Source organism: Mizuhopecten yessoensis, unplaced genomic scaffold (assembly GCF_002113885.1).
Source record: "Mizuhopecten yessoensis strain PY_sf001 unplaced genomic scaffold, ASM211388v2 scaffold9253, whole genome shotgun sequence".
Taxonomy (NCBI): Eukaryota; Metazoa; Mollusca; class Bivalvia; order Pectinida; family Pectinidae; genus Mizuhopecten; species Mizuhopecten yessoensis.
The window spans coordinates 385,064-408,409 of record NW_018407955.1 but is presented as its reverse complement, the minus strand read 5'-3'; the positions used below and the strand labels follow the sequence as shown (position 1 = coordinate 408,409).

Below are 23,346 nucleotides of genomic sequence, written 5' to 3'. Positions count from 1 at the left end.
GAGGGAAGGTGCGGTAACACAGGAGAGGGTATCAGCTGTCCTCTACCAGAGGTAAGGTGCTCTGTCCTCTGTTAGAGGTAAGATACTGTGAGACAGGGAATGGTATCAGCTGTGGATATCAGCTGTCCTCTGTCAGAGGAAAGGTACTGTAACACAAGGGAGGGTAGCAGCCGTCCTCTGTCAGAGGTAAGGTACTGTAGCACAGGAGAGGGTATCAGCTGTCCTCTGCCAGAGGTAAGGTGCTGTAACACAAGGGAGGGTATCAGCAGTCCTCTGTCAGAGGCAAGGTACTGTAACACAGGGGATAGTATCAACTGTCCTCTGTGAGAGGTAAGGAACTGTGTCATAGGGGAGGGTATCAGTTGTTCTCTGTCAGAGGTAAGGAACTGTTTCATAGGGGAGGGTATCAGCTGTCCTCTGTCAGAGGTAAGATACTGTGACATAGGGGAGGGTATCAGCTGTCCTCTGTCAGAGGTAAGGTGCTGTAACACAGGAGAGGGTATCAGCTGTCCTCTACCAGAGGTAAGGTGCTGTAACACAAGGGAGGGTATCAGCTGTCCTCTGTCAGAGGTAAGGTGCTGTTACACAGGGGAGGATATCAGCTGTCCTCTGTCAGAGATAAGGTAATGTGACACAGACGAGGGTATCAGCTGTCCTCTGTCAGAGGTAAGGTACTGTAACACAAGGGGGGTACCAGCTGTCCTCTGTCAGAGGAAAGGTGCTGTAACACAGGAGAGGGTATCAGCTGTCCTCTGCCAGATGTAAGGTACTGTGACACTGGGGAGGATATCAGCTGTCCTCTGTCAGAGTTTAAGTACTGTAACACTTGAGAGGATATCAGCTGTCCTCTGTCAGAGGTTAAGTACTGTAACACTGGAGAGGATATCAGCTGTCCTCTGTGAGAGGTAAGATACTATGACACAGGGGAAAGTATCAGCTGTCCTCTGTCAGAGGTAAGATACTATGACACAGGGAGTGGTATCAGCTGTCCTCTGTTAGAGGTAAGGTACTGTGACGCAGGGGAGAGTATCAGCTGTCCTCTGTTAGAGGTAAGGTACTTTGACACAAGGGAGGGTATCAGCTGTCCTCTGTCAGATGTAAGGTACTGTGACACAGGGGAGAGTATCAGCTGTCCTCTGTTAGAGGTAAGCTACTATGACACAGGGAATGGTATCAGCTGTCCTCTGTCAGAGGTAAGATACTGTCACACAGGGGAGGGTATCAGCTGTCCTCTGTTAGAGGTAAGATACTATGACACAGGAAATGGTATCAGCTGTCCTCTGTCAGAGGTAAGATACTGTGACACAGGGAATGGTATCAGCTGTCCTCTGTCAGAGGTAAGATACTGTCACACCGGGGAGGGTATCAGCTGTCCTTTGTCAGAGATAAGGTATTGTAACATAGGGGAAGGCATATGCTTTAGATCTAGCAGGCTATAAAACATATAATTTGTTCTAGTATGAACTTTTAAAAGATAGAGTAAAAGGTTTTGATTTGTGTTGCCTTTATAAACAGTACATTGATGAGGTTGGTACTGGTCTGTCAGAATGTGATGTTTGTTGTTTATATTGTTTTGTACAGAAGCAGTATGTGGATGAGGTCCTGGGTACTGGTCTGTTGCTGTTCCTGTCCCCGGCCTGGCTTAGTGAGGTATACAGACAAATTACTGCCACCAGCATACTACAGGCTGCAGGCTGTCACAGCGACAGTGACTCCCCCCTCTTACAGATCCTTAAAGGTAATATAGACCATCATACACAGCTTTTAAATATAATTGGGGATAGACAGGTGTCATTTTAATTACAACATCTAAAAAAAACAAATTCCATCTTTTTACACCCTTTCAACTTATATGTTTTACACACTTTATGCTTAGAATTTTCCATATGTTGAATGTAACCTCAATCTTTGTAGATGTGGATGGGCTTGGGAGCAATGGTCGGGGTGGTCAGCTTCTGAGTGGCATGTGTAATAGTGAAGAAGTATTGGACTCTGACCAGGAGCCTCCCGACAACCAGCTCTACGCAGACATGGGTATGTGGAGTGTTGTTACTATTGTCAGTGTTGTCATAATCATCATCTGAATGGCTGAAGGAAGTGCATCAGTGAAAAGGTTTTGTTTTTGATGTTAACTTTAATTAGAACCATATTTATCTGGCAGTAAGCCCATGCTTGATAATAAGCCCACCAATATATATTGCTGTTAGGAAGAAATGCCAACAAAATCTTTATCTTTATCCTGTAATAAGCCAAACCCCCTAAGTTCAGAAAGAAATCATGTGTTGGCCCCCTGGACATAGAACAATGTGCAACAGTTTAAAAAAGAATAAAAAAAATCTGCAAAGGTTTTATGGATTTAGTTCAGAATGAAAAATCTCCATTCAGAAGAGGATCCAGTACACTGTGACATCCTTTTCTCCTACTATAGGTAAGAAGTTCTCCAAGCGTGTACTGTCCCGTTGTTGGGACGGGGTTCTAGATGTTCTTTCTGTCCTTCTAAATGGGAAGAGTTCCTGTGGGATCACCAGTAGCCTTGGACTGATGTTGGGAACAGAAGGAGCCAAGGAGGAGAGTCTGCGTGCCCGTGAGGCCATCTGTATGAGTCTGGATGGACTACAGAAAGCTGCTCGGCTGTGCTGTGCTTTAGGTTGGTTTTGAAAATCTGTACATGTCTAAACACAATAAAGGTCTGTAGAAAGAAATACCTATTGGGGAATTATGGTTAACCTTATACACTGCATACAGTCCTTTGTAATAAGTCTTTGGTTAGAATAACAGTGCAGTAAATTCAGAGTGTTACCCTTAATTTTGATGCAATATTATCCTGATATAATTAAAACCTTTTGAGTTTTAAAATTAGCCATGAACTGCTCTGTGATCAATATTAAACATCATCATGATACCTGTGGTTTAAATTAACACAAAACATGTTTTATGCAAATGTTTTCCAGTGTAACTGCTAATTGACTCCTTCAGTCCTACATAAGAACTGCTGGATGCTACTGTCGGGACTGAGAAGTCCGTGTAAATATGTTACTTCTCCTATTGCTTATTTGAACATCTATAAAAATATATCTAGAGATAATTATCTACCCACCGAGCACATTCTGTATTTCTCCTTCAAGACTGAATCTTTGTTACTGTTGATATCCTGATCATGTCTGAACACAGGTCTGCAGCAGCGCTGTGGCAGAGTGTTCTCCCAGCTGGCCAGCACCTCCTGTGTACTGATTGACACTCAGAGGTCACCCAGTGCTGACCCAAAGTCGTCCACCAAGCCGGTGATGTCCAGTAAAATCAAGCCTGTACGACTGCATGCCTCTCACATCCTCAGTATGGACGTAGTAATGACTAATGGACTGGAGATGGGCAGTCACTCCGCAGACTGCTGGAGACATGTCTTCAGGTAAGAAATGTACAGGTCTTTTCATTAAGAGGACCACAGTTGTTCAATTCAGAATTAGGGACAGATCAGGTTTGATATTCCTTTTTGGGAAATCTTTTATCAAAGCTGTGACAATGTTGGTTCACTTTTATTTATTCCTGAAAAAAAACTTGTGTGGAGGAAAGAAGTTTTAATTACAAATACAAATACAGCATTGGATTATTGAAAAAAGAAGGAGAAATGTAAATGTTTGTAAATGTATGATTGAGTTACATCAAATCCATTGGTGTGCATATTTCATAGTGAACAGTTATTTTCAATGAATTCTGTGTCCTTTGTTATATTATCCCTTCCCCACTGATCAGTAAGCATTTAACAATCTTCAGTTACATAGGTATTTTCAATTTGAAGTAAGATGTGTTAAATTTTTGTTGTGTTTTGTATGTATTCTATTTTATCATTGTTATAAATTCACAGGTGTTCTGCATTTATATCCAAGTTGGAGCACACCTACTTCAGCAGTGGAAACAACCAGTTCAGTCTACCCAAGGTCCAGCAGGAACAGTCTGTCGGACCAGACAATCATGACGAGTAAGTCAGCATCATAGGCATGTATACATGTAAGCTGTTCCTTTGACTTTGTAATGTTAACTTGGGAAAAGGCACTGATTTTAAATTAAAGTTACTTGTGTCAGACAAGTCCACAGGACCAAGGTGAGCTTAAAATATATTGCACCATCTATCAGTCCATCTGCATTTTCATCAAACATCTTCTTTTAAACACAAAACAACAAAACATTCATCAAATTTAACTGGAAACATCTTAACTAGGTGGTAGGAGTTTAAAATTGTACAAATGGAGGTTCTGACCCATGGGATGGATGGGTTGGGGAGGGGGGGGGACTGAGTGGCAAGACCAAAAAAAGAGCATTTTTTGCTGTTTTGCTTTACACAAGTTTTTGCAACCAAGGGTATTTAACAGATATAGACCAAATTGGTTTTTGTTGGGCATTATTGCTTGAAGCAAGTTAATATTTTGCTATGATGGCTTATATATCCAAGATGAGCAATGTAGGCCCTCTGAACTTCTTTTTACCTTTTCTGTTATGGCATGCTACACTTATTCTGAAATTTTCTAAAAATGAACAAAGCATATCTTGTTTAATTTATTAGTTAAAACCAGTGAACATTTGTGCTAGAAATACAACTCTGAGGAGTTGATGAACAAATATTTCCACAACATACCTCATGTTACAGAATTTGTTTTGATTTGTGTAGATGTGACATGCCAATCTACACCATTCCTGTGGTTGCTCCAGTGCCAGTAGCCCCCCGTATCAACATTCCAGACCTTATTCGACAAAGCAGTAAAGAGTCAGGCTGGGAACGCTCATTGACAGGAGGAGGAGTGCTCAATGCTGCTCAGGCCTCCCAGGCACTATGTTGTCTGTCACAGGAAGTGGACAGGTGAGTGGAGGGTTGTCTGCCACAGGAGGTGGACAGGTGAGTGGAGGGTTGTCTGTCACAGGATGTGGACAGGTGAGTGGAGGGTTGTTTGGCATAGGAGGTGGACAGGTGAGTGGAGGGTTGTCTTGTCACAGGATGTGGACAGGTGAGTGGAGGTTTGTTTGTCATAGGAGGTGGACAGGGGAGTGGAGGGTTGTCGGGCACAGGAGGTAGACAGGTGAGGGAAACAGGAGATAGCAAGGTGAGTGGAAAGGAGATTGTCACAGGAGGTAGCCAGGTGAGTGGTAAGGAGATTGTCACAGGAGGTAGCCAGGGGAGTGGTAAGGAGATTGTCACAGGAGGTAGCCAGGTGAGTGGTAAGGAGATTGTCACAGGAGGTAGCCAGGTGAGTGGTAAGGAGATTGTCACAAGAAGTAGACAGGTTAGTGGAAGGGAGATTGTCACAAGAAGTAGACAGGTGAGTGGAGGTTTGTCTGTCACAGGAGATGGAGCATGCATCCTTGACAGTGGACAGACTCCTATACTTATGCTACAATGAACATACAATAACGGGTCCTTTGTATAACAAGCAAAATTTGTGGACATCTGAAAGAGAGATAACACATTGTGATGACACATGAGTAATGGATATTTTCATAAGATATACATTTGAATGTGCTTGAGAGATCACCCCTTTTGAGCAATCCTTTCTCATAAGCGAGATAAGCAATTAATGTGGTTATTTCCATTTTTAGGTTGTTCGAAGATGCTGCTCAGAAGCTCAACTTTTGTGCAATAGTAAACTTCCTGTCAGAACTCTGTGAAGCAAGTCAGTATCAGCTCAACAAAATGGTCAAGCTTTTGGATGATAATGACTCCCTGTCTGACTCACATCAGCTTCCAATGAATGCTTTACACTTATACAGACTACAGGAGGTGCTGATGAAGATCGTCCACAGTGACCGTCCCCTGATCCACCTGATGCGGACATGGAGCACAGTGTCTACACACCTGGTAGAGGTGAGTCTAGGCATGTGTGCAATACCACTGGTGTATGCAGAAACATCATGTACATACGATGGCCTTAAAATTTGAATTAAATCATTCTATTCCAAAAGACATTCATATGATGGCTATTTCTACTACCGTATTTTACCGCAAATAAGTAGGTAGGTAACTTTTGACCAACATTAATTTTTGTCTTGACATTGGAGTAAGTGAAGAAACAATGGATCAATACAGAGATCTGAGAGCTTGAAGGTTTATTGTGTTAAATTAGNTTCATTAAAAAAAAAACGCCTTTTCACGTGATGTCCCTTTAAGCACAAATGTAAAATTTGCAAATAAAACTGTTTTCTGTAACAACTTTACTTTCAGGCTGCTGGTCACCATGACAGAAGTGTGTCGAAGATGGCTGTGACTTGTGTTCATGACTTTATCCTGGCAATGCTGGGTGACCGGCCAGAGCTGGCCCACTTCCATGTGAATGAGCTGCTGTGTAAGACATTTGAGAACATGCTGTGTCTGGAGTTGTGTGATGGCGATGTGCAGGACCAGGTCAGTCTAGCGGGGTGGTCAGTCTAGTGGGTAGGGGTGTCCATCTATGTCATGTTCAGTTATTATGGCAGTCTAAACAGTGGTCACTCTGATATAGTTCAGATGTTGATATGAATTGATTGCAAGACCTTTCAACAACCAGTGGTTGGAAAGCTGACCTTTATTAGTTAAAAAAAAGAGGATTACAACTATAGCTAAAATTCTCTTGCTTAGCAATAGTATCTAGTTAAAATAATTCCATGACAGGAAGCAAAAAAAACTGTTTTCTTACCATGAAGCTTTCATTTTGATCATTTACAACAGAACTAGCAAGATTGGTTTCTAGCTGGTACACTGTAAAAGATGGTCAGAATCTCAGTCCTGTTGTGGTGGAAGAAAGTTGTTTCTGATTAAATCTTGATTGCCTCTTTCACCTGTGTTTTGATGATGTTTCAATATCAAAGATTGACATATATGACATTTCAGCTTTTACTAAAACCATATGCACTTATGTTACATTTCAAGACCAATAAGTCTCTTTCTCAAAGCAAGACTGAGTGACCGTTTGGATATTTTTAACTTGATGTATGATGCGATGAAACTGTAAACTTCTAAGTCATTTGCCTACTGGACAGTTCAATTAACCCACATAGTGTTTATTTACACTGTATTTCATAGACCACTAGCTAGGTAAATATCTCACCTCTGTCGCTCTGTGTTAGCCGACAGTGGTTCATAACGGTGATTTTGTCTTCCCATTCTGAAATTGTATTATAATTTGGATAGAATAATTGTCACAGAGTAACCTTACAACCTAATTGAAGGTGTTGCTGTTTCCCTCAATGCGAACACCCAAGGTTTAGCTCCTTTGATTTACAAATTCAATTCAATTCAACTTTATTCTCTTTCACAATACAGTGTATAGAGAAACATATTTACAATATATTATATAGTAATTGTAGTGTTCGTAGTCGGTAGTACACAGTACTGTTTCATAATATATACACATTTATATCGAGGAGGTCAAATATTGTTATTAATTATTCTAATAAAGGTACAAAGTTTCTTCAGTGTTTTTATATTAATAGTATTCATCAATTCATAAAACTTAATTACATTTGGTCTCGTCCAAAAATATTTGTCTAAAATTTGAAACCCAGATAGTGGCGGACACTCAAGCAAGTAATGGAATTCGTCACCAATTTGCTGACTGTTACAGTGTGGACATTTTCTTTCATTATACTCTATATTATGCCATCTGCCGGTTTCAACAATGAACAACGATTAGTAGTCTTAAATTTACAAAATGTAACTCTATCTGTATCACTTAAAATATCTAAGTAATTTTCAAAATGACAATTATTTTTAAAAATCCTATAACATGTAGCTTTTGATGAAGTGTGTACATCACTCTGCCATTTCTGTAAATACTGGTCGTACAATCTTTGTTTAATAACATGCTTTAGCCATGTGATATTACATTCTGAAGTATATTGGACATTCCATAGATAACTCATACCACATACATTTAAAATACGTTTAATAAAGCTTATATATGGAACCGGTTTATCATCAACATTATGTTGATGGCAAAGAAATTTATACAATATAATATTAATTTGATTTCCTTTAGAATGAGCCAGTTGTGACCAATATGATATTATTCTTGTTTTTACTGTAAAAAGACTTAACTACTGTTGTCTCAGTTGTTTTGATAGATAAGTCTGCTTGTCTTCATGTTAACAGAAAATAGGATAATCCTATCTGTAATGAAATTTGTACTATTAACCGTAGTAAAGAAATGTTATAATTGTTTTGAAGTTATGTATTATCCCATTGTTATAACGACAGTGTATAACTTGGTCAGAGGTGGTTATTATACAAAACAAAGGAGACCCAACGTCCGTGTTCCATTAGTTCCAAAAGTTTGGAAGGAATTCTAATGGAATTCAGTAGTCCAGCACAAAAAGTATCATCTTCGATTAAAATTAAGATGGTTATTGTGCCTTTTTCCCTCAGATTGTATGCTCCATCTGTGAGCTGGTGGAAGCCTGCACAGCGGACATAAGGTCTGGTTGGCGGCCACTGTTTGGCGCTCTGAGGGCCGTGAAGATTGAGTATACCACCAATGAGGAAATCAATGAAGCCAGACAGCGACATGTTGCAGCTGTCCTCGACGTGTTTGAGGTGTACCTGGGTACTGACAACATCTTAGTGTTCGCCAATGCCACGGTCGACTGCATCCTTTGTTTACTCAAGTATATACGAGGACCAGGTAAGTTACCTGTTTTGTAGGAGTTGTCAATGGCTTTCTCAGAGAAACATTTTATGTACAAGTGATGGAGGGGGGTGCTGCAGTAATGGTATCAAATTATTCCATGCAAATCTAATTTGCATTTCATTTGAAAATTTCAAAACACAATATAAGAACTATCTTTGTGTGGTAATTCAGGTTTAGAGTGGTGAAATGTTCCTCTATGTGTACTACAATACATACTTCATAGTTTCTCAATAATAAAATTTCTTCAAATTCTTGACTTCCGTATTTTCAAATTTGCATTTCAATAAAATGTAGGGCACCTGTGCATGTTTTACTTTCATTGTTCAAAATAGGGTAATGGTAAGTGTATAAGAGTGAGAATGAGTAAAAACAATGTCAGCCAGCTATGTTTTTGTTTACAGGAGAGTTTGAGGAAGGTAGTGATGACGACTCGGACTCGGGAAGTGACTGTGGTATGGTATCAACAGACAATGAGAACCTGTGTATCCCTGCTCTCCGCTACCTGAAGCGCTGCTGTGAAATACTGCAAACCATGTGGAAGATGCCAGCTTGTCCAGTTTTCAATGGGGCATTCAGGTAATAGATGAAAAAAAGTATTCTGGTTAATTTAGTCAAGAGATTCTCAGGCCATTTTGCTTTAAAAGTAATGCAGCAAAAAACATTTCGTTATATAATGCACAAGATTCTTCTTCTATTCTATCTTATTTCTGAATTTGTTCGGATTACACACCTCAGATTTCCCACCATGGTAGAAACTGGAATGTCTCTTAATTCCATTCCCAAGTTGAATTCCTTAATAATACATGTACCCGGTATAGCAATATATGATTCCTAAAAAAATGCATTGATCACTGTATCTGCAGTTAAAGTTCCATGTCAGCTTTGTTTTCATCAAATCACTCCTAACTGAAGTATTACCCATTAAATAAAAGGCATTATACTGTTGTCGGATTCATCCAAAATTTGTGAAACTCCACTGATGTAATTACCAAACACTGAGGCTACATTCGCGTATCCCGGTTGAAACGGTACGTGTGGCGCAGAAATAAAAAACAATGTATCAAGAATATTATGCCCTTCTCTCATGCGTCCACTAAATTACATAACGTATTTTAAAAATTACATGTGACTTAACATTGTTTAAGAACGATATAACGCAAATTGACAATATTCAGCAGTTTAGTTTCGGCCAGGTACGTCTGGACCCCTCAATTTACATGTACCAAATTTTCCTGAGNTGCGTCCACTAAATTACATAACGTATTTTAAAAATTACATGTGACTTAACATTGTTTAAGAACGATATAACGCAAATTGACAATATTCAGCAGTTTAGTTTCGGCCAGGTACGTCTGGACCCCTCAATTTACATGTACCAAATTTTCCTGAGGTCAGCCTCGGTCCAAATCTCTACCTGTCGTTTTCTTTACAGGTTCAACCGGTTCAACTGTTTCAACCGGATACGCGAATGTAGCCTAGGGTTTTGCAAATGTCCTTACTTTTTTCATCCGGCTATTTTTATGGGAGTTATGCCCCTTTTACAAAATAATAAGCTCATTATTGTCCGAAACAACTTTTGGAACTATTCAAATCTGAAAGTAACAGCATCTGGAATTTCTGACAATGGGTTCATTATTTCATTTTCGGTTGGTTTTTTTTGTCATATGTATCCATGTTCTTTGAAATAATCATTTTACACTATAATTATAGTGAAGTAATGGAGTAATTTAATGTATCAAGTTTGTTAATTAAACCCACATATAACATGCTATCTGACTATCAACAGAATCCATACGGATTCATCACAACAGACAGTGGACCCAGTCCTACCTCACATGGACATGGAGGAGTTCACCCAGCATTTCAACACTCCAACCCAAACAACCATCCCTGATGGGGACACCAGACCCAAGGTTGTTGGGGAACAGACAGGGACATCCGTCCTGTCCTCACAGAGATCCCTGGAGGATGAGGAGCGGACATACGACAGTGGTAGCATTACATCAAATGACTCTGGGATAACTGTAGTTCCTGGTGAAAAGTTAGTTAATTCTGGGTCAAACCAGACCAAGCTCACTGCTGTAGAAAGGACAGACAATTCAGTGACAAAGACAACATCAGTGTCCGATCATGCGGAGGACACACTGGAGTCCATGGACAACCAGTCTGGCATTCTCCATGTGTGGTTCTTGGTAGTCGATGGTCTAGCTGGATCTGTGTCTTCCTGTCCGAAGATCTACCAGTCTGACACGCTGGAAATGCTTTTTTCCATCCTTAAATCTGCTGCCAATATTCCTGGTAAGGTTTCATTACACTATTAAATTTTTACAGCATTTACATAAAAGAAACTGTAGTTGAAAGTTTTTTGGCATTCATCAAAAGTACAATATAGAATGTCATGTTATTTGACAGGTCCAACATTTGCCCTCTACTGTGTGAACCGGCTGTTGCTGCCGATGCTGCAGGCCTGGCTACGTGCAGGGGTGAGGAAGTATGGCTACTGGGAAGCTGGCGCCACTAACTTCAAGCAATGCTGTGGACTCTGTACTGATCTCATCGTTGACTTCACACAGCAGTTTGCAGGTAAATAGTCATAGAAAAATGATGATGATGAGTACAGTATGTGTGCAAGTTATGAATTTTAACTAATAACTACTTCTGTTTATATTGTTTAACTCAAACTAAGACTCATCACCAGTATTGTTTGATTATACAGATTGTAAAGGGAAGACTGGAAGCCTAGTTGAGGTGATGCTGAAACAACTTCTGGACATAATGATAGAGTGTATAGCCCAGCCCATAGAGCTTATTTCTAGACTCGGCTGTTCTTGTATCAGGTAAGACATCGTGATAAAGTGTATAGCCCAGCCCATAAAGCTTATTTCTAGACTCGGCTGTTATTGTATCAGGTAAGACATCATGATAAAGTGTAAAGAAAAGCCAATATAGTTTATTTCTAGACTCAGCTGTTCTTTTATCGGGTAAGACATCATGATATATTGTATAGCCAAGCCAATAGTGATTATTTCTAGACTCTGCTGTTCTTTTATTGGGTAGGACATCATAATAAAGTGTAAAGAAAAGCCAATAGAGTTTATTTCTAGCCTCAGCTGTTTTTTTATTGGCAAAAGCATCAAGATAAAGTGGTTGGACAAGCCAATAGAGTTTATTTCTAGACTCAGCTTTTTTTTTATTGGGTAAGCCATCATGATAAAGTGTATAGCCCAGACCATAAAGCTTATTTCTAGACTCGTCTGTTATTGTATCAGGTAAGACACCATGATATAGTGTATAGCCACGCCAATAGAGGTTATTTCTAGAATCAGCTGTTCATTTATTGGGTAAGACATTATGATAAAGTGTATAGCCCAGCCCATAGAGCTTATTTCTAGACTCAGCTGGTCTTTTATTGGGTAAGACATTATGATAAAGTGTACAGCCAAGCCAATAGAGGTTATTTCTAGACTCGGCTGTTCTTGTATCAGGTAAGACATAGTGATAAAGTGTATAGCCCAGCCCATAGAGCTTATTTCTAGACTCAGCTGTTTTTTTATTGGCAAAAGCATCAAGATAAAGTGGTTGGACAAGCCAATAGAGTTTATTTCTAGACTCAGCTGTTCTTTTTTTGGGTAAGACATTATGATAAAGTGTATAGCAAAGCCAATAGAGTTTATTTCTAGACTCGGCTGTTTTTGTATCAGGTAAGACATCATGATAAAGTGTATAGCCCAGACCATAAAGCTTATTTCTAGTCTCGGCTGTTATTGTATCAGGTAAGACACCATGATATAGTGTATAGCCACGCCAATAGAGGTTATTTCTAGAATCAGCTGTTCATTTATTGGGTAAGACATTATAATAAAGTTTATAGCCAAGCCAATAGAGTTTATTACTAGACTCTGCTGTTCTTTTATTGGGTAAGACATCATGATAAAGTGTATAGACCGGCCTGGGGAGGTCATATTCAGTCAAAAGTTTTCAGCTAACAGTAATGAAGTTTAATGCCTTGGGTAGTCACACACACAGTAATAGATTGACCGTTGGAGGTTACACAAAGCATCAGTATCAGTATCAAACAAGGTATCAGTTTGGGAAATTTTGAAGAATTTGATAGAACTGTGTAATGATATAGTCATTACATGTATAACTCAATTATTTTTTTTCATTTTGACATGCAAACGCTGGTACTTAAAATATAACACACCACATTTCTCTCACATTGATTTAGTTTTAACTATGACCTTGACCCAAAAACATGTTCGTTTCCACCCACAGACACATGTTACTTAGTGCAGGCGAGTCTTTCACTGAAAACATGTGGCAGATCAGTGCCTCGGCCATGCAGAGGGCACTGGATGTCACTACCTTTCATCTCCGCCAGCTCATGATTCTGTTTGAGGTCAACTCTGAAAACTTCTATGGGGACAAAGGTCAAGTAAAGGTGGCCATGAGGAGAGACAGTTCATCTGCTGAGTGTAAACGGCTGCAGCACCTGGCACATCAGGTCAGCTACAGTTTGATGTCACAAGTTTTCATTTTTTGTGTAAAACCCATTTCTTCAGTTGATACACTGACATTTTTGTAATATATGTTATACTTTGTATGGAATAATTGAAATGTGACCTGAGAAGGATGTATCTATAGAGCGACTAGAAGAGCTTGGGTTATCATTTTCAGCAGTTCTGTTTTTTAAGATATCAAAGTTGGAACAATGAAAACAGTTCTTTCAATTTGGTTCAGTTTGTATGATCAGACTGATATCTGCCGATAGTCCACCATGAGACATTTTAATCTACTCTGTATAATCCACCATGAGACATTTTAATCTACTCTGTATAATCCACTATGAGATATTTTGAAAAGTCTTTAGTTGATCCACTATAAGATACAGATACTCACTCTTCACAGGTAAACTCCCTATTCATCCATTGTTAATTTTGCCATTTTCATGGTTTTTGCGATGCATGCTTTACTGTGTACTAATAATCACAGACAAGATAACCTTGCCCCTATTGTGGAGGATGAAAGACTGAAAGCATTTGTCATTTTACAGTATATTTCTGACACTATGAGTGATTCTGTATGAACATGGCCATCTTTTACCTGTACAGGTGTTCCTGCTGGACAGCCAGGTATCGGGAGACACTGCCCTGATCAGCGAGGTGGATGAGGACAAGTCGTTTGTGTTCCTTCTCTACCCTCCAGGTCAGGAGAATAGCCTCAACCCTGACGACATAGTAGCCAGGTAATTGCTTTTTATTGCAAATATGTATTCTAATAGGGATGTTGAAGAGTGGTTGCCAGGCCTGATGTCTGATCCAAAGGCTGAGGAGAACATTTTATTGATGATAAACAGACTAGATTTGGAGGCACGGTAGTCTAGTGGTGGGACGCCGGGACCAAAGGGTTGCGGGTTCAAGTCACGCCACGGCACGGTGTTGTATCTTTGAGCAAGATACTTTACTCCGCTTGTTCCAGTCTACTCAGCTGTAAATGAGTACGTGGTTGGGCAGTGGTAGAACTGTTGAATGCTAGCTGTGAGCGCCGAAATGGCAGCACTGCCTGTATGCTCCCCAGGGAATTGAGAAAGATGTTGGCTAGTTGCAAATGCCCTATAACCACGGATAATAATTTGTGAACCGCTTTGAGATGACCTACGGACTAGGTTGTGATAAAGCCTCGAACCTCGAATGATTATTAATTAATTATTATAGATTGCCAATGAACTTGGCTATTTAAAAACTATTTTATGTTATCAATTTATTACATGTTCTTTATCAAACACTTGACATTGTGGTTTCAAATATTGCACCTTTTTATACACCCGCCAAATTTTGACGGGAGTATTATGGTATAGGGTCCGTCCGTCTGTCCGATGTAAACTTTTGTTTGTCCGGCAATCTTCTCCTACATTTTTCGACCGATCTCTTTGAAACTTGATATACATTATAATCATGATATGAAGTTGTGTCTCCCTTCAAAGAATTTAGACTCAAAATTTTTTCCAAAAGTTATTTCCCCTTGTTCATTTCAGTATTTGATTTTTTGTCCGGAGATCTCCTCCTACATTTTTTGACGGATTTCTTTGAAACTTAGTAGGCTAATAATCATGATATGTTGTTGTGTTTTCTTGAAAAGAATTTTGATTCGACAAGTTTTGCAAAAGTTATTGCCCTTTGTTTATTTCAGTATTTGATTTTTGTCCAGCAATCTCCTCCTACATTTTTCAACGGATCTCTTTGAAATTTGGTATATATACATTATAATCATGATATGAAGTTGTGTCTACCTTAAAAGAATTTCGATTCGACGATTTTTGCAAAAGTTATTGCCCTTTGTTCATTTCAGTATTTGATTTTTTGTCCAGTGATTTTCTCCTGCATTTTTTATAGCATGTCAGCTAACCACTCTTAGAATGATGCAGATCTTATTTCAATGTAAGAAAGTATATAACACTATATGGCATTTGACGGGTGTATATTGTCCTGCCCCGCGGTACTCTTGTTTTATGGAGGAAAAGCGTTGGGGTTAGAGTTATACATTTATACCAGGTAATTTTCTACTGCTGATCAACATTAGAAACTTAACTGCTGCCTTAATTTCTGTGCCTACCAGTTTCCAGAACGTGTGTATCTGGTTGGTCTAATCTACAGATGTAAAACTGACTAATTACATATGTAATACAGCTGTAGAGTGATTTGTACCTTTCCAGGATATCATTCCGTGGTGTGGTCGTTGGACTCCTGTCTCACCAGCTGCTGTTACAGACTGTAGGCAGTGTACTGCTGAACCCCGCCCACCACCCTCAGGCCAATCCCTCTAAACCAACGGATCACAAGGGAGAGAAGACCATGGATGATGCGACCTCCAAACTAGGTAAATATATCAGTTTTATTCTTAAATTTGTATCTAACCTTCAGAAGTGTAGAGGCAGAGAAGGGATAATCCACAAATCTAATTTTTTTTTAATTTTCTAGAATACAAAAAACCAACCTTTTTGTGTTTTTATTTTTGAAAGATAGCTGTCTGTTTTAGTGTTTTAATCTTCCTTATTTGGAAATATTTCATACATAAGAATAAGATTGGTGTAGTAAGAGTTTTTACTCCATCTTACTTTTTCACACACTTTATGAGCAAGGTATTGATGTATTATTTCAACAGGAGAAAATACAGAAATTGAATAGCACATAAAACAGCTTTATGGGCAACTATCCTTTAGTTTATCTCCCCCTTATAATGAAAGGAGCCGCTTGGCCAAGTGGTTAAAGAGTGTGACATTCTGCTACCACTAACCCTCCACCACTGGGTCGTGTGTTCGAGACCTACGTGGGGCAGTCGCCAGGTACTGGCCGTAGGTCAGCAATTTTTCTCAGGGAACTTGGGCTTAATTCCTCCACCACCAAAACCTGGCATGTCCTTCTTCTTCTTTCTTGTCCAAGATGTAACTTTTAAACCATTAAAGATATCTTTATGAAATTGCAGTATACTTGCATCATCCACAGAAACTTGCAGTAGAATTGCATCACCTGCAGATGAAGTGCAATGCACTGGCAATAGGTCACTGTGATATTGACCTTAAGGTCAAATGTCAAATAAGTGCAAACTTTTCAGTTGTTACTTTTTAGCTCACCAGGTCTGAACGACCAAGGTGAGCTTATGCCATACCGTGGCGTCCGTTGTCTGTCCGTCGTCCGTCCGTCAACAATTTCTTTAAACGACTTCCTCTTCTTAACCACTGATTGGAATTTAACTAAATTTGACTGGAAGCATCCCTAAGTGGTGGGGATTCAAAATTGTACAAATGGTGGGGCTGACCCCCCAGGGGGCTGAGGGTCTGGACAAAAAGGGGGCAATTTGACTATACTGCTTTAAGTGACTTCTCCTCTGGAACTAAGAGATGGATATCAACCATATTTGACTGGAAGCATCCCTAGGTGGTGGAGATTCAAAATTGTACAAATGGTTAGGCTGACCCCCCAGGGGGCTGAGGGGCGGGGCCAAAAGGGGACAATTTGGCTATTTTGCTACAAACAACTTCCTCTGTAGAACTATGCACTGGATATCAATCATATTTAATTAAAAGCATTCATGGGAGGCAGGGATTCAAAATTGTACAAATGGTGTGGGTGACCCCCCAGGTGGCTGAGGGGCGAGGCCAAAAAGGGTTATTTGGCTATGTTGCTATAAATGACTTCTTCTGTAGAGCTATGCCATGGATATCGATCATATTTGGTCAGAAGCATTCATTAGAGGCAGGGATTCAAAATTGTGCAAACNCAGGATGGCCCTAGAGTCTGGCCCCACCCTTGGAGACATAGTCCCTAGGCCATTACTTTAAAACGGTTCAGATTCCCATCCCGAAACTATATATACAAATGCTGGGCATAAAGAGACGAATGCAGTCATTATATTAGAATAGACCCTGGGATCTGACAAACTCTTAGGGACCTAGTTTCTTAGTCACAGCTTGGAAACAGTTGAGATTCCCACCCCATAACCATACATAAAATTGCTGGGTGTGAAAAATCTAATACAGATATATATGCTGCAAGGATTGGCCTTGGGGTCTGGCATATTCCCTTCGATCTCATTTGGAGAATATTTTGCCATGATTGCTTAGATATCCAGATGAGTGATACAGGCCCTCTGGGCCTCTTGTTATACTTTTTAGGTACTGTGACTTTTCACATCATAGGTTTTTACTTGCATTGATTCATAAAGTTCATAAGTAGGCAGTTCTTCTAATAAGATATTTCAGCAAATTGTAGACACAGTTATTTTATTTTATTTGCATATTTTTATTTTGCAAGTGAAAGGGAAAGAATTTTGGTTAATGTTTTTATTCACAAAAACAAATGAGTCTTCACAAATTTTCAAGAGGAAGCTGTAGAGTTTAAATCTAAGGATAAGCGTTCATTTAATCATAAAGTACATGTGTAACACAGTTTTATCAGTAAGTACATAGACAACCTTTAATTGTAAACATTGAAGTAACAACAACTATATCTTATTTTCCAGGTATGGTTCCAATCATGTCAACTCGTAATATCTTGACGTTATTGAAATGTCTTTGGTGCTCTAACAAACTAGCAGGAGAATTTGATTCCCGTCCGGGTTTGAAGTTTCTCATCCAGAAAGTGGCACGAACTGAGGTCGCTGTGAATCTATACAAACAAGCCGGTGCGAGCATGATTTTCTACATGAATACATTACTTCAAATCTGTACTTGTTTTAACGATCTGTCACGACCAGAAACACGGACTTGCTTGGCCAGTCCTAATGTGGACAAACTGGACATTGGTCAGGCACTGAGTTCACACGTATCAGACATGAGTGGTATGAGTAGTAATAAGGTGCTGTTTATACAGCTACTGTGGGGCGTGTGTAACGACTTGTGTCAGATGTACGTAGACATGTTGTCAGACGAGTACCTAGAGAAGGCTGACCAGATGGCAGAACGCGAGCTGTTCTTCTTGATAGCCCAGCCTGACAACATCACAGATATTGTACACTGCAAGGACAGGCACAAGCAAGGGCATGATACCGAAGCTGTCATTCAGCTCCAGGGTGTCATGGCAACGGAAGCAGTTGCTCTCCAAGGTAATCCTTGCTTGTTTGTTGAAAATAAAAATGCATAAATTCATAACATTTAAGATGGTTTTTGATGATAAGAATGCAAGCATTCTATTATTTAGACAGGGTAACACATCTAGACTTTCATCTTATTTACAATTTGACTCAGTATGAAACCCAGTTGCTTATAAACATATTCAATGATGCTCTGTCTCCAAGTCTTAGAGGATATGCTTCTACGCAGCTATAGCTAGGTGTCATCCTATCCTAAATGATGAGAACATGCATTTTAATCCTTATGCTTATATTCAAAACATAAAATGTTAGTTAGTTGGTAGGGTTATTTAGAGGATATACAGTATATGATGTAAATGTATTATAATGTTATGTTGTAATGCAAAGAATTGTCATCTTGTAAGTTAGTTTTTATGTAGATATAGAAATCTGTGTATATCACATAAATATCAGTCCTCTAAATGTGAAAAAATAGCACACTAATATGTTTGAAATGAAAATTTCAATGTGATGTTTTTTTAAAAAAAAATAATTCATATTTATGTTTACAAGTTCTGTATCAATTAAGTTATTTTTTAAGCTAATCTGTTGTGTATTTAGCATCGCTGAATACTTTTAGAAACTACCCCCTGTAATACTGTGAGATTTGTTTATAATAGATCATTATGAACAGGTGATTGAGAATTGACAAGTTAAATCATTTGGTGTTATGACTTTGCAGAAGAACCATTAAACGAAGGATTTGAGGATGTCCTAGGTCTAACAGAGGAAACATGTGAATCTCAAGAACAGGAAATAAAAGGCGTGATGGGTAAAAGTAAGCGAGAGTTGAGGGAGGAACAGGATAGCCGAGTGTACACCTTGGCTACAGACACGCTCATCAGGTCCCTCATGACAGAGTATAAAAAACGTAAACAGCATCATGCAATGCCAGCATTTGTCAAACTAACCAAACAAAAGAAGGGCAGTGCTCCTCAGCAAAAGAGGGAAGTCATTGATGACGTGATTGAGAAACAGCAAAAAACTTCTTTAATGAAGGTATGTTATTTAATATTGTTTTTCTAAGATTTTATCTGTTTGCTTTTCTTGATGCTTGCATTTTAAAATATCTTTGTGTTCAGTCAAAATTTTGGGTAGACAAATTCATGATTTACAGACATCGTAAATCATAGAAATCGTTATAGTCAGTCATATGTTATCTCTATAAATGTGTTCCTGTGTGTTTATTTATAGGACAGTGAAGCACGGGCACAGTCACTGACGGAGTTACTGTGTACCATCCTCGGTTTGTTCCAACAGTTGTCTGACCAAAAGTTTGAAGCTCTTCTCCCATCAATCTACAACTGTGCCAACCAGCTGGTGTGTCATGCCCAGGATCCCCGCCTCAAGGAGGCACTTGGCCAGTGGACACACAGAATTGGAGTCATCCTCCAACTCATGCCCTCCTCTCCGTAATAACTGTTAGTGTTATTTTAATTGACCAGTGGTTCAGATGTAAAAGTCACCCTTCATCTCCATAGTAATGTGTGATTGTTATTAAAATATGATCAGTGGTACACAAGTAAGAGGCATCCCTCATCTCCATGGTAACTGTGATTGTAACTTATGTAAGCTTAGCCAGTGGTTCGCAGAAAAGAGGTCATCCCTCTTTGTCATAGGAATTGTGGCTGTAAGTTTTGCCAATGGTTCAATAGATTAGGGTCACCCAAGCAATTTGTTATTTTTCACATGATCATTGGTTATTCAGAATAGAGGTCATACGTATACATGGCCACATATCCATAGCAACCAGTTCACTTGATTTTTCTTGTGAGTATACATGAAGGGCACTGCTTCCATCAAGGATCAGGTGGTGTGTGGTTTAGCAGTTGATACATGTACTCCTTTCAATGTTTTAGGTTACAGCTTGTCAAACAAGTGAGAACAGACAAACAGTGATAGAGTTGTGAGGAAATTCCTTTCAGGTGTAATAAATTAATAAATTAATGGTAAAGATTTATTGAGTGGATAACCTACCATATCAGGGAATCTCCTTCAATGAGTAAACTAGTAATAAAAATGTATAGAGAAAATTAATTTATAGAGTGGGTATGGATCTTCTTAGGTGTAGTAAGCAAGTGGTAGAGATTTATGTATGATCTGTCTGGGAATCGCCTGTTGTAGTAAATTAGGTTAAGATTAGTGCATTGGGGTATTAGAACTAGTGATACAGGATCATATACACTCATGTTCATGTATTGCTTATACAAAAATGTAGGCTGGCATAATCAGTTTCAAAGTAAAAGATTGTAAAGGAGTAATGTATTATGATTCCGAGTATCTTGTTGCCTTGTTAAATTTAATTGACAGTCCTAGGGCGGTATCCTTACTCTCTGATACCTTGTTTGTTACTGGCAAGTGGATTTTGTTATGTTTCATGGCAGTACCTATCTCTCTGATTGCTGCTAATTACCTGGCAAGTTTATCCGTGGATATAGTGACATGGACAAGCTCAGGTGAAAAGACACAATCATAAATATTCTTTTACCTAGAGAAGGTAGATATTGTAAACAGTGTAACTTCCCCTCTCAATTAGAGGATGAATTTCATTTTTTATTGGTCTGTTCTAAATTCCAAAATCTCAGATCTCGTTTTATCAAAAGCTATCATTGGAAAAAAACATCTGTGTTTAAAGTCGTCCAGTTATTGAGTGTCCATAATATTAAAGAATTGTGTGAAATAGGAAAATTCATCTATGAGGCAAACAAATTAAGGGTATTATGAAGGAATAAGATTGTCTTCATTCTCTGTACGTTGTCCATGATTTGTGTAAAATATGTTTTGTATACTGATGGGCCAATGGCCCAAAGTTTGAATAAAACTTGAAACTTGATGACATGACAGTTACTTGAGACCTGTCACAACAAAAGCAAAGCATGTCAAACCAGAAGGTCACAAATTTGTTATGAATTGTTGTTTGGTAAGATAGCACCATTAATGATGAGTTGTTTAAATCATCCAGAGCTGATTGGGTCTAAGTGTGTTGATTGTCAACTCCTGTATATATACACATAACTGTGTAGAAGGTCTACATTGCTACTGTATATTTCCATAACTTTTGACAGGATGCATGTATGAAAATGAAACATTTCTGAAGATAAATCAAATTTGTTAAATATCTAATTAATCTGTTTCATTTGCTAGTTACATTGGTGTATGTGTATACTCAATACATAGTTATGATACTTAGTTTGGTTAATTCCCCCCTATATCAGATTTTATTGCTGATGTGCATTATTTTTAAATTGTTGAGACATGACATATAGTCAGTCAGATTCATTATACAAGATAAAGTCCCCAGTAATGTTGTTCAGCCAAAAAAAAGTTTATTTTGCTCAAAATTACTGCTTTAATGTCACTTTAATTTCATTTCAAGAGATGTTTTCCATATACTAGGATTTTAACCTACTTGAGGTTTATCTTTTGCTATAAGCTACAAGTTTTCTTATCTATCGTTTCTACAGCCAATGTTGTGGTTGTGATGTATCTAAGTGAATCTTGTGATTTGCATGGTGTTGCCAAATTCGTTGTTATTGTGACTATTGGAAAGCTTTTGATTTCCATTGACTCCATGAATCAAGCAGTATAAAAGTAGTGTTGAATATTTTGTTTTATTGTAAGTGTTGACAAAGTTAAACATAATATAATTAGTTTTAGGTATATATCCTATATGTAACCATAATGTATGAGGTGGGTTGGTTAATGTTTGTGTAATCAACGTTTCTGTTGAGTAATACATTGAGTTCTATTCAGCAAGTAAGGCGACGTATACTGAATCCTTGTAACTAATGATGATACTTTTGTTCAATTAATACATGCCAATTTATTTGGTGCTAACTCATAATCTTTTATTTATGATAACTTTTACTCCTATAAGTAACGCTCCTGCCCATTAGTGCAATACCGTATTGTGATTTGTTGTATTTTACTTTCCCTGATGTTGGGAAGGAAGAGAATATTGTTATAGAGCGCTCCTCCATCTGTCTCACGTTGGTACCCAGACATTTTAACTCTCCTGATTGTGACAAAACTTATCAAGTCTCTATACAAGTGACTTACAACAAAAGGTTACTTTGATACTTTACAGGTATTATTGCTTGGCCTATGAACAGCTTAATGTTATGGCTGGATCAGAATCACATTCCATGAAATACTGTATTTTCATCAATTTTTCTCCAGTTCCTTTATTTTTTATTATGAACTAATTCCTTTTTAGATATACCATACAGAAATGAGGATTTTAATCTACTGCCATTGTATAGCTAAAACCTTTGAAATTTTCAAAGGTTTACATTTTACATTTGTTGATCTAGTTATGACAATACTATGGGATGTCCCATATGGAAATGGTTGTCTTTTACAATGAAGTTGTATTTATTATAAAAGGTATGTTGACAATTTTATATAATGAGTAAAATTAAATTCGCGTTTTTTATTTTATTTAGGATATCAAATAGAATATGCTAAATTGAAGTGAAGGTTAAAAACCAATTAAGATTTGTTTATTTTATTTTGTTTGTGATAACTACCTACCCACCCAAACTTACCTGGCTCTAGGGAGCTGTAGACGTGATCACAATATGTTGATTTATAAGGTGGCTACCTGTATACATGTTGTTAAGTTTTTGTGCTCAGATTTTTTTTAGATATTGTTATTTATTTGAGATGTTTTTTATTTGTTTATTACATAAATCTATTCTGTTTCCCAGATCTGTGTATATAATTTATTGTTTAATATATATATATACACTTTATTCTCTATCAATATTTTGGTAGAGAGTAAATAAGTTACAATTTTGTTTGTAATTAACCATAACTCTTTTTTGTTACGATCTTATCATAAACAACTGTTTATTTTGCAATATAATATAAACAATACCAACTCTTTTCTCACAATGTTAGTATAATTAATGCTAACTCTTGCAATGTTGTAACTTTTCTTAGAAAAATATCTCATTACAGAAGTATACGCTATTATTTGAAGCTTCTATGAATGGAAGGAATTGTATCTAATATTAGGGTAAAGAAATCCTCATTCAGTCGTCACAGATATGTGTCCTATATGTACTCC

The 23,346-nt window shown here is 38.2% G+C and overlaps 1 protein-coding gene across 2 annotated transcripts in view; it reads left to right on the top strand.

Annotated features, from left to right (window-relative positions):
- The window catches only part of LOC110457613 (brefeldin A-inhibited guanine nucleotide-exchange protein 3-like), a 40,194-nt gene extending 19,360 nt beyond the window's left edge, over nt 1-20,834 (top strand). For both annotated transcript variants that reach the window (XM_021508964.1, XM_021508965.1), the window contains 19 exons: nt 1,582-1,738; nt 1,915-2,034; nt 2,429-2,647; nt 3,172-3,406; nt 3,863-3,976; nt 4,664-4,852; nt 5,587-5,851; nt 6,209-6,388; nt 8,387-8,642; nt 9,050-9,224; nt 10,435-10,946; nt 11,061-11,231; nt 11,365-11,485; nt 12,924-13,152; nt 13,760-13,893; nt 15,361-15,524; nt 17,667-18,248; nt 18,958-19,274; nt 19,470-20,834. In XM_021508964.1, coding sequence (XP_021364639.1) covers nt 1,582-1,738; nt 1,915-2,034; nt 2,429-2,647; nt 3,172-3,406; nt 3,863-3,976; nt 4,664-4,852; nt 5,587-5,851; nt 6,209-6,388; nt 8,387-8,642; nt 9,050-9,224; nt 10,435-10,946; nt 11,061-11,231; nt 11,365-11,485; nt 12,924-13,152; nt 13,760-13,893; nt 15,361-15,524; nt 17,667-18,248; nt 18,958-19,274; nt 19,470-19,691 — 4,362 coding nt within the window. In that variant the 3' untranslated portion in view covers nt 19,692-20,834. The remainder of the gene's footprint in view (nt 1-1,581; nt 1,739-1,914; nt 2,035-2,428; nt 2,648-3,171; nt 3,407-3,862; nt 3,977-4,663; nt 4,853-5,586; nt 5,852-6,208; nt 6,389-8,386; nt 8,643-9,049; nt 9,225-10,434; nt 10,947-11,060; nt 11,232-11,364; nt 11,486-12,923; nt 13,153-13,759; nt 13,894-15,360; nt 15,525-17,666; nt 18,249-18,957; nt 19,275-19,469) is intronic.
- Nucleotides 20,835-23,346: the final 2,512 nt, after the last annotated feature.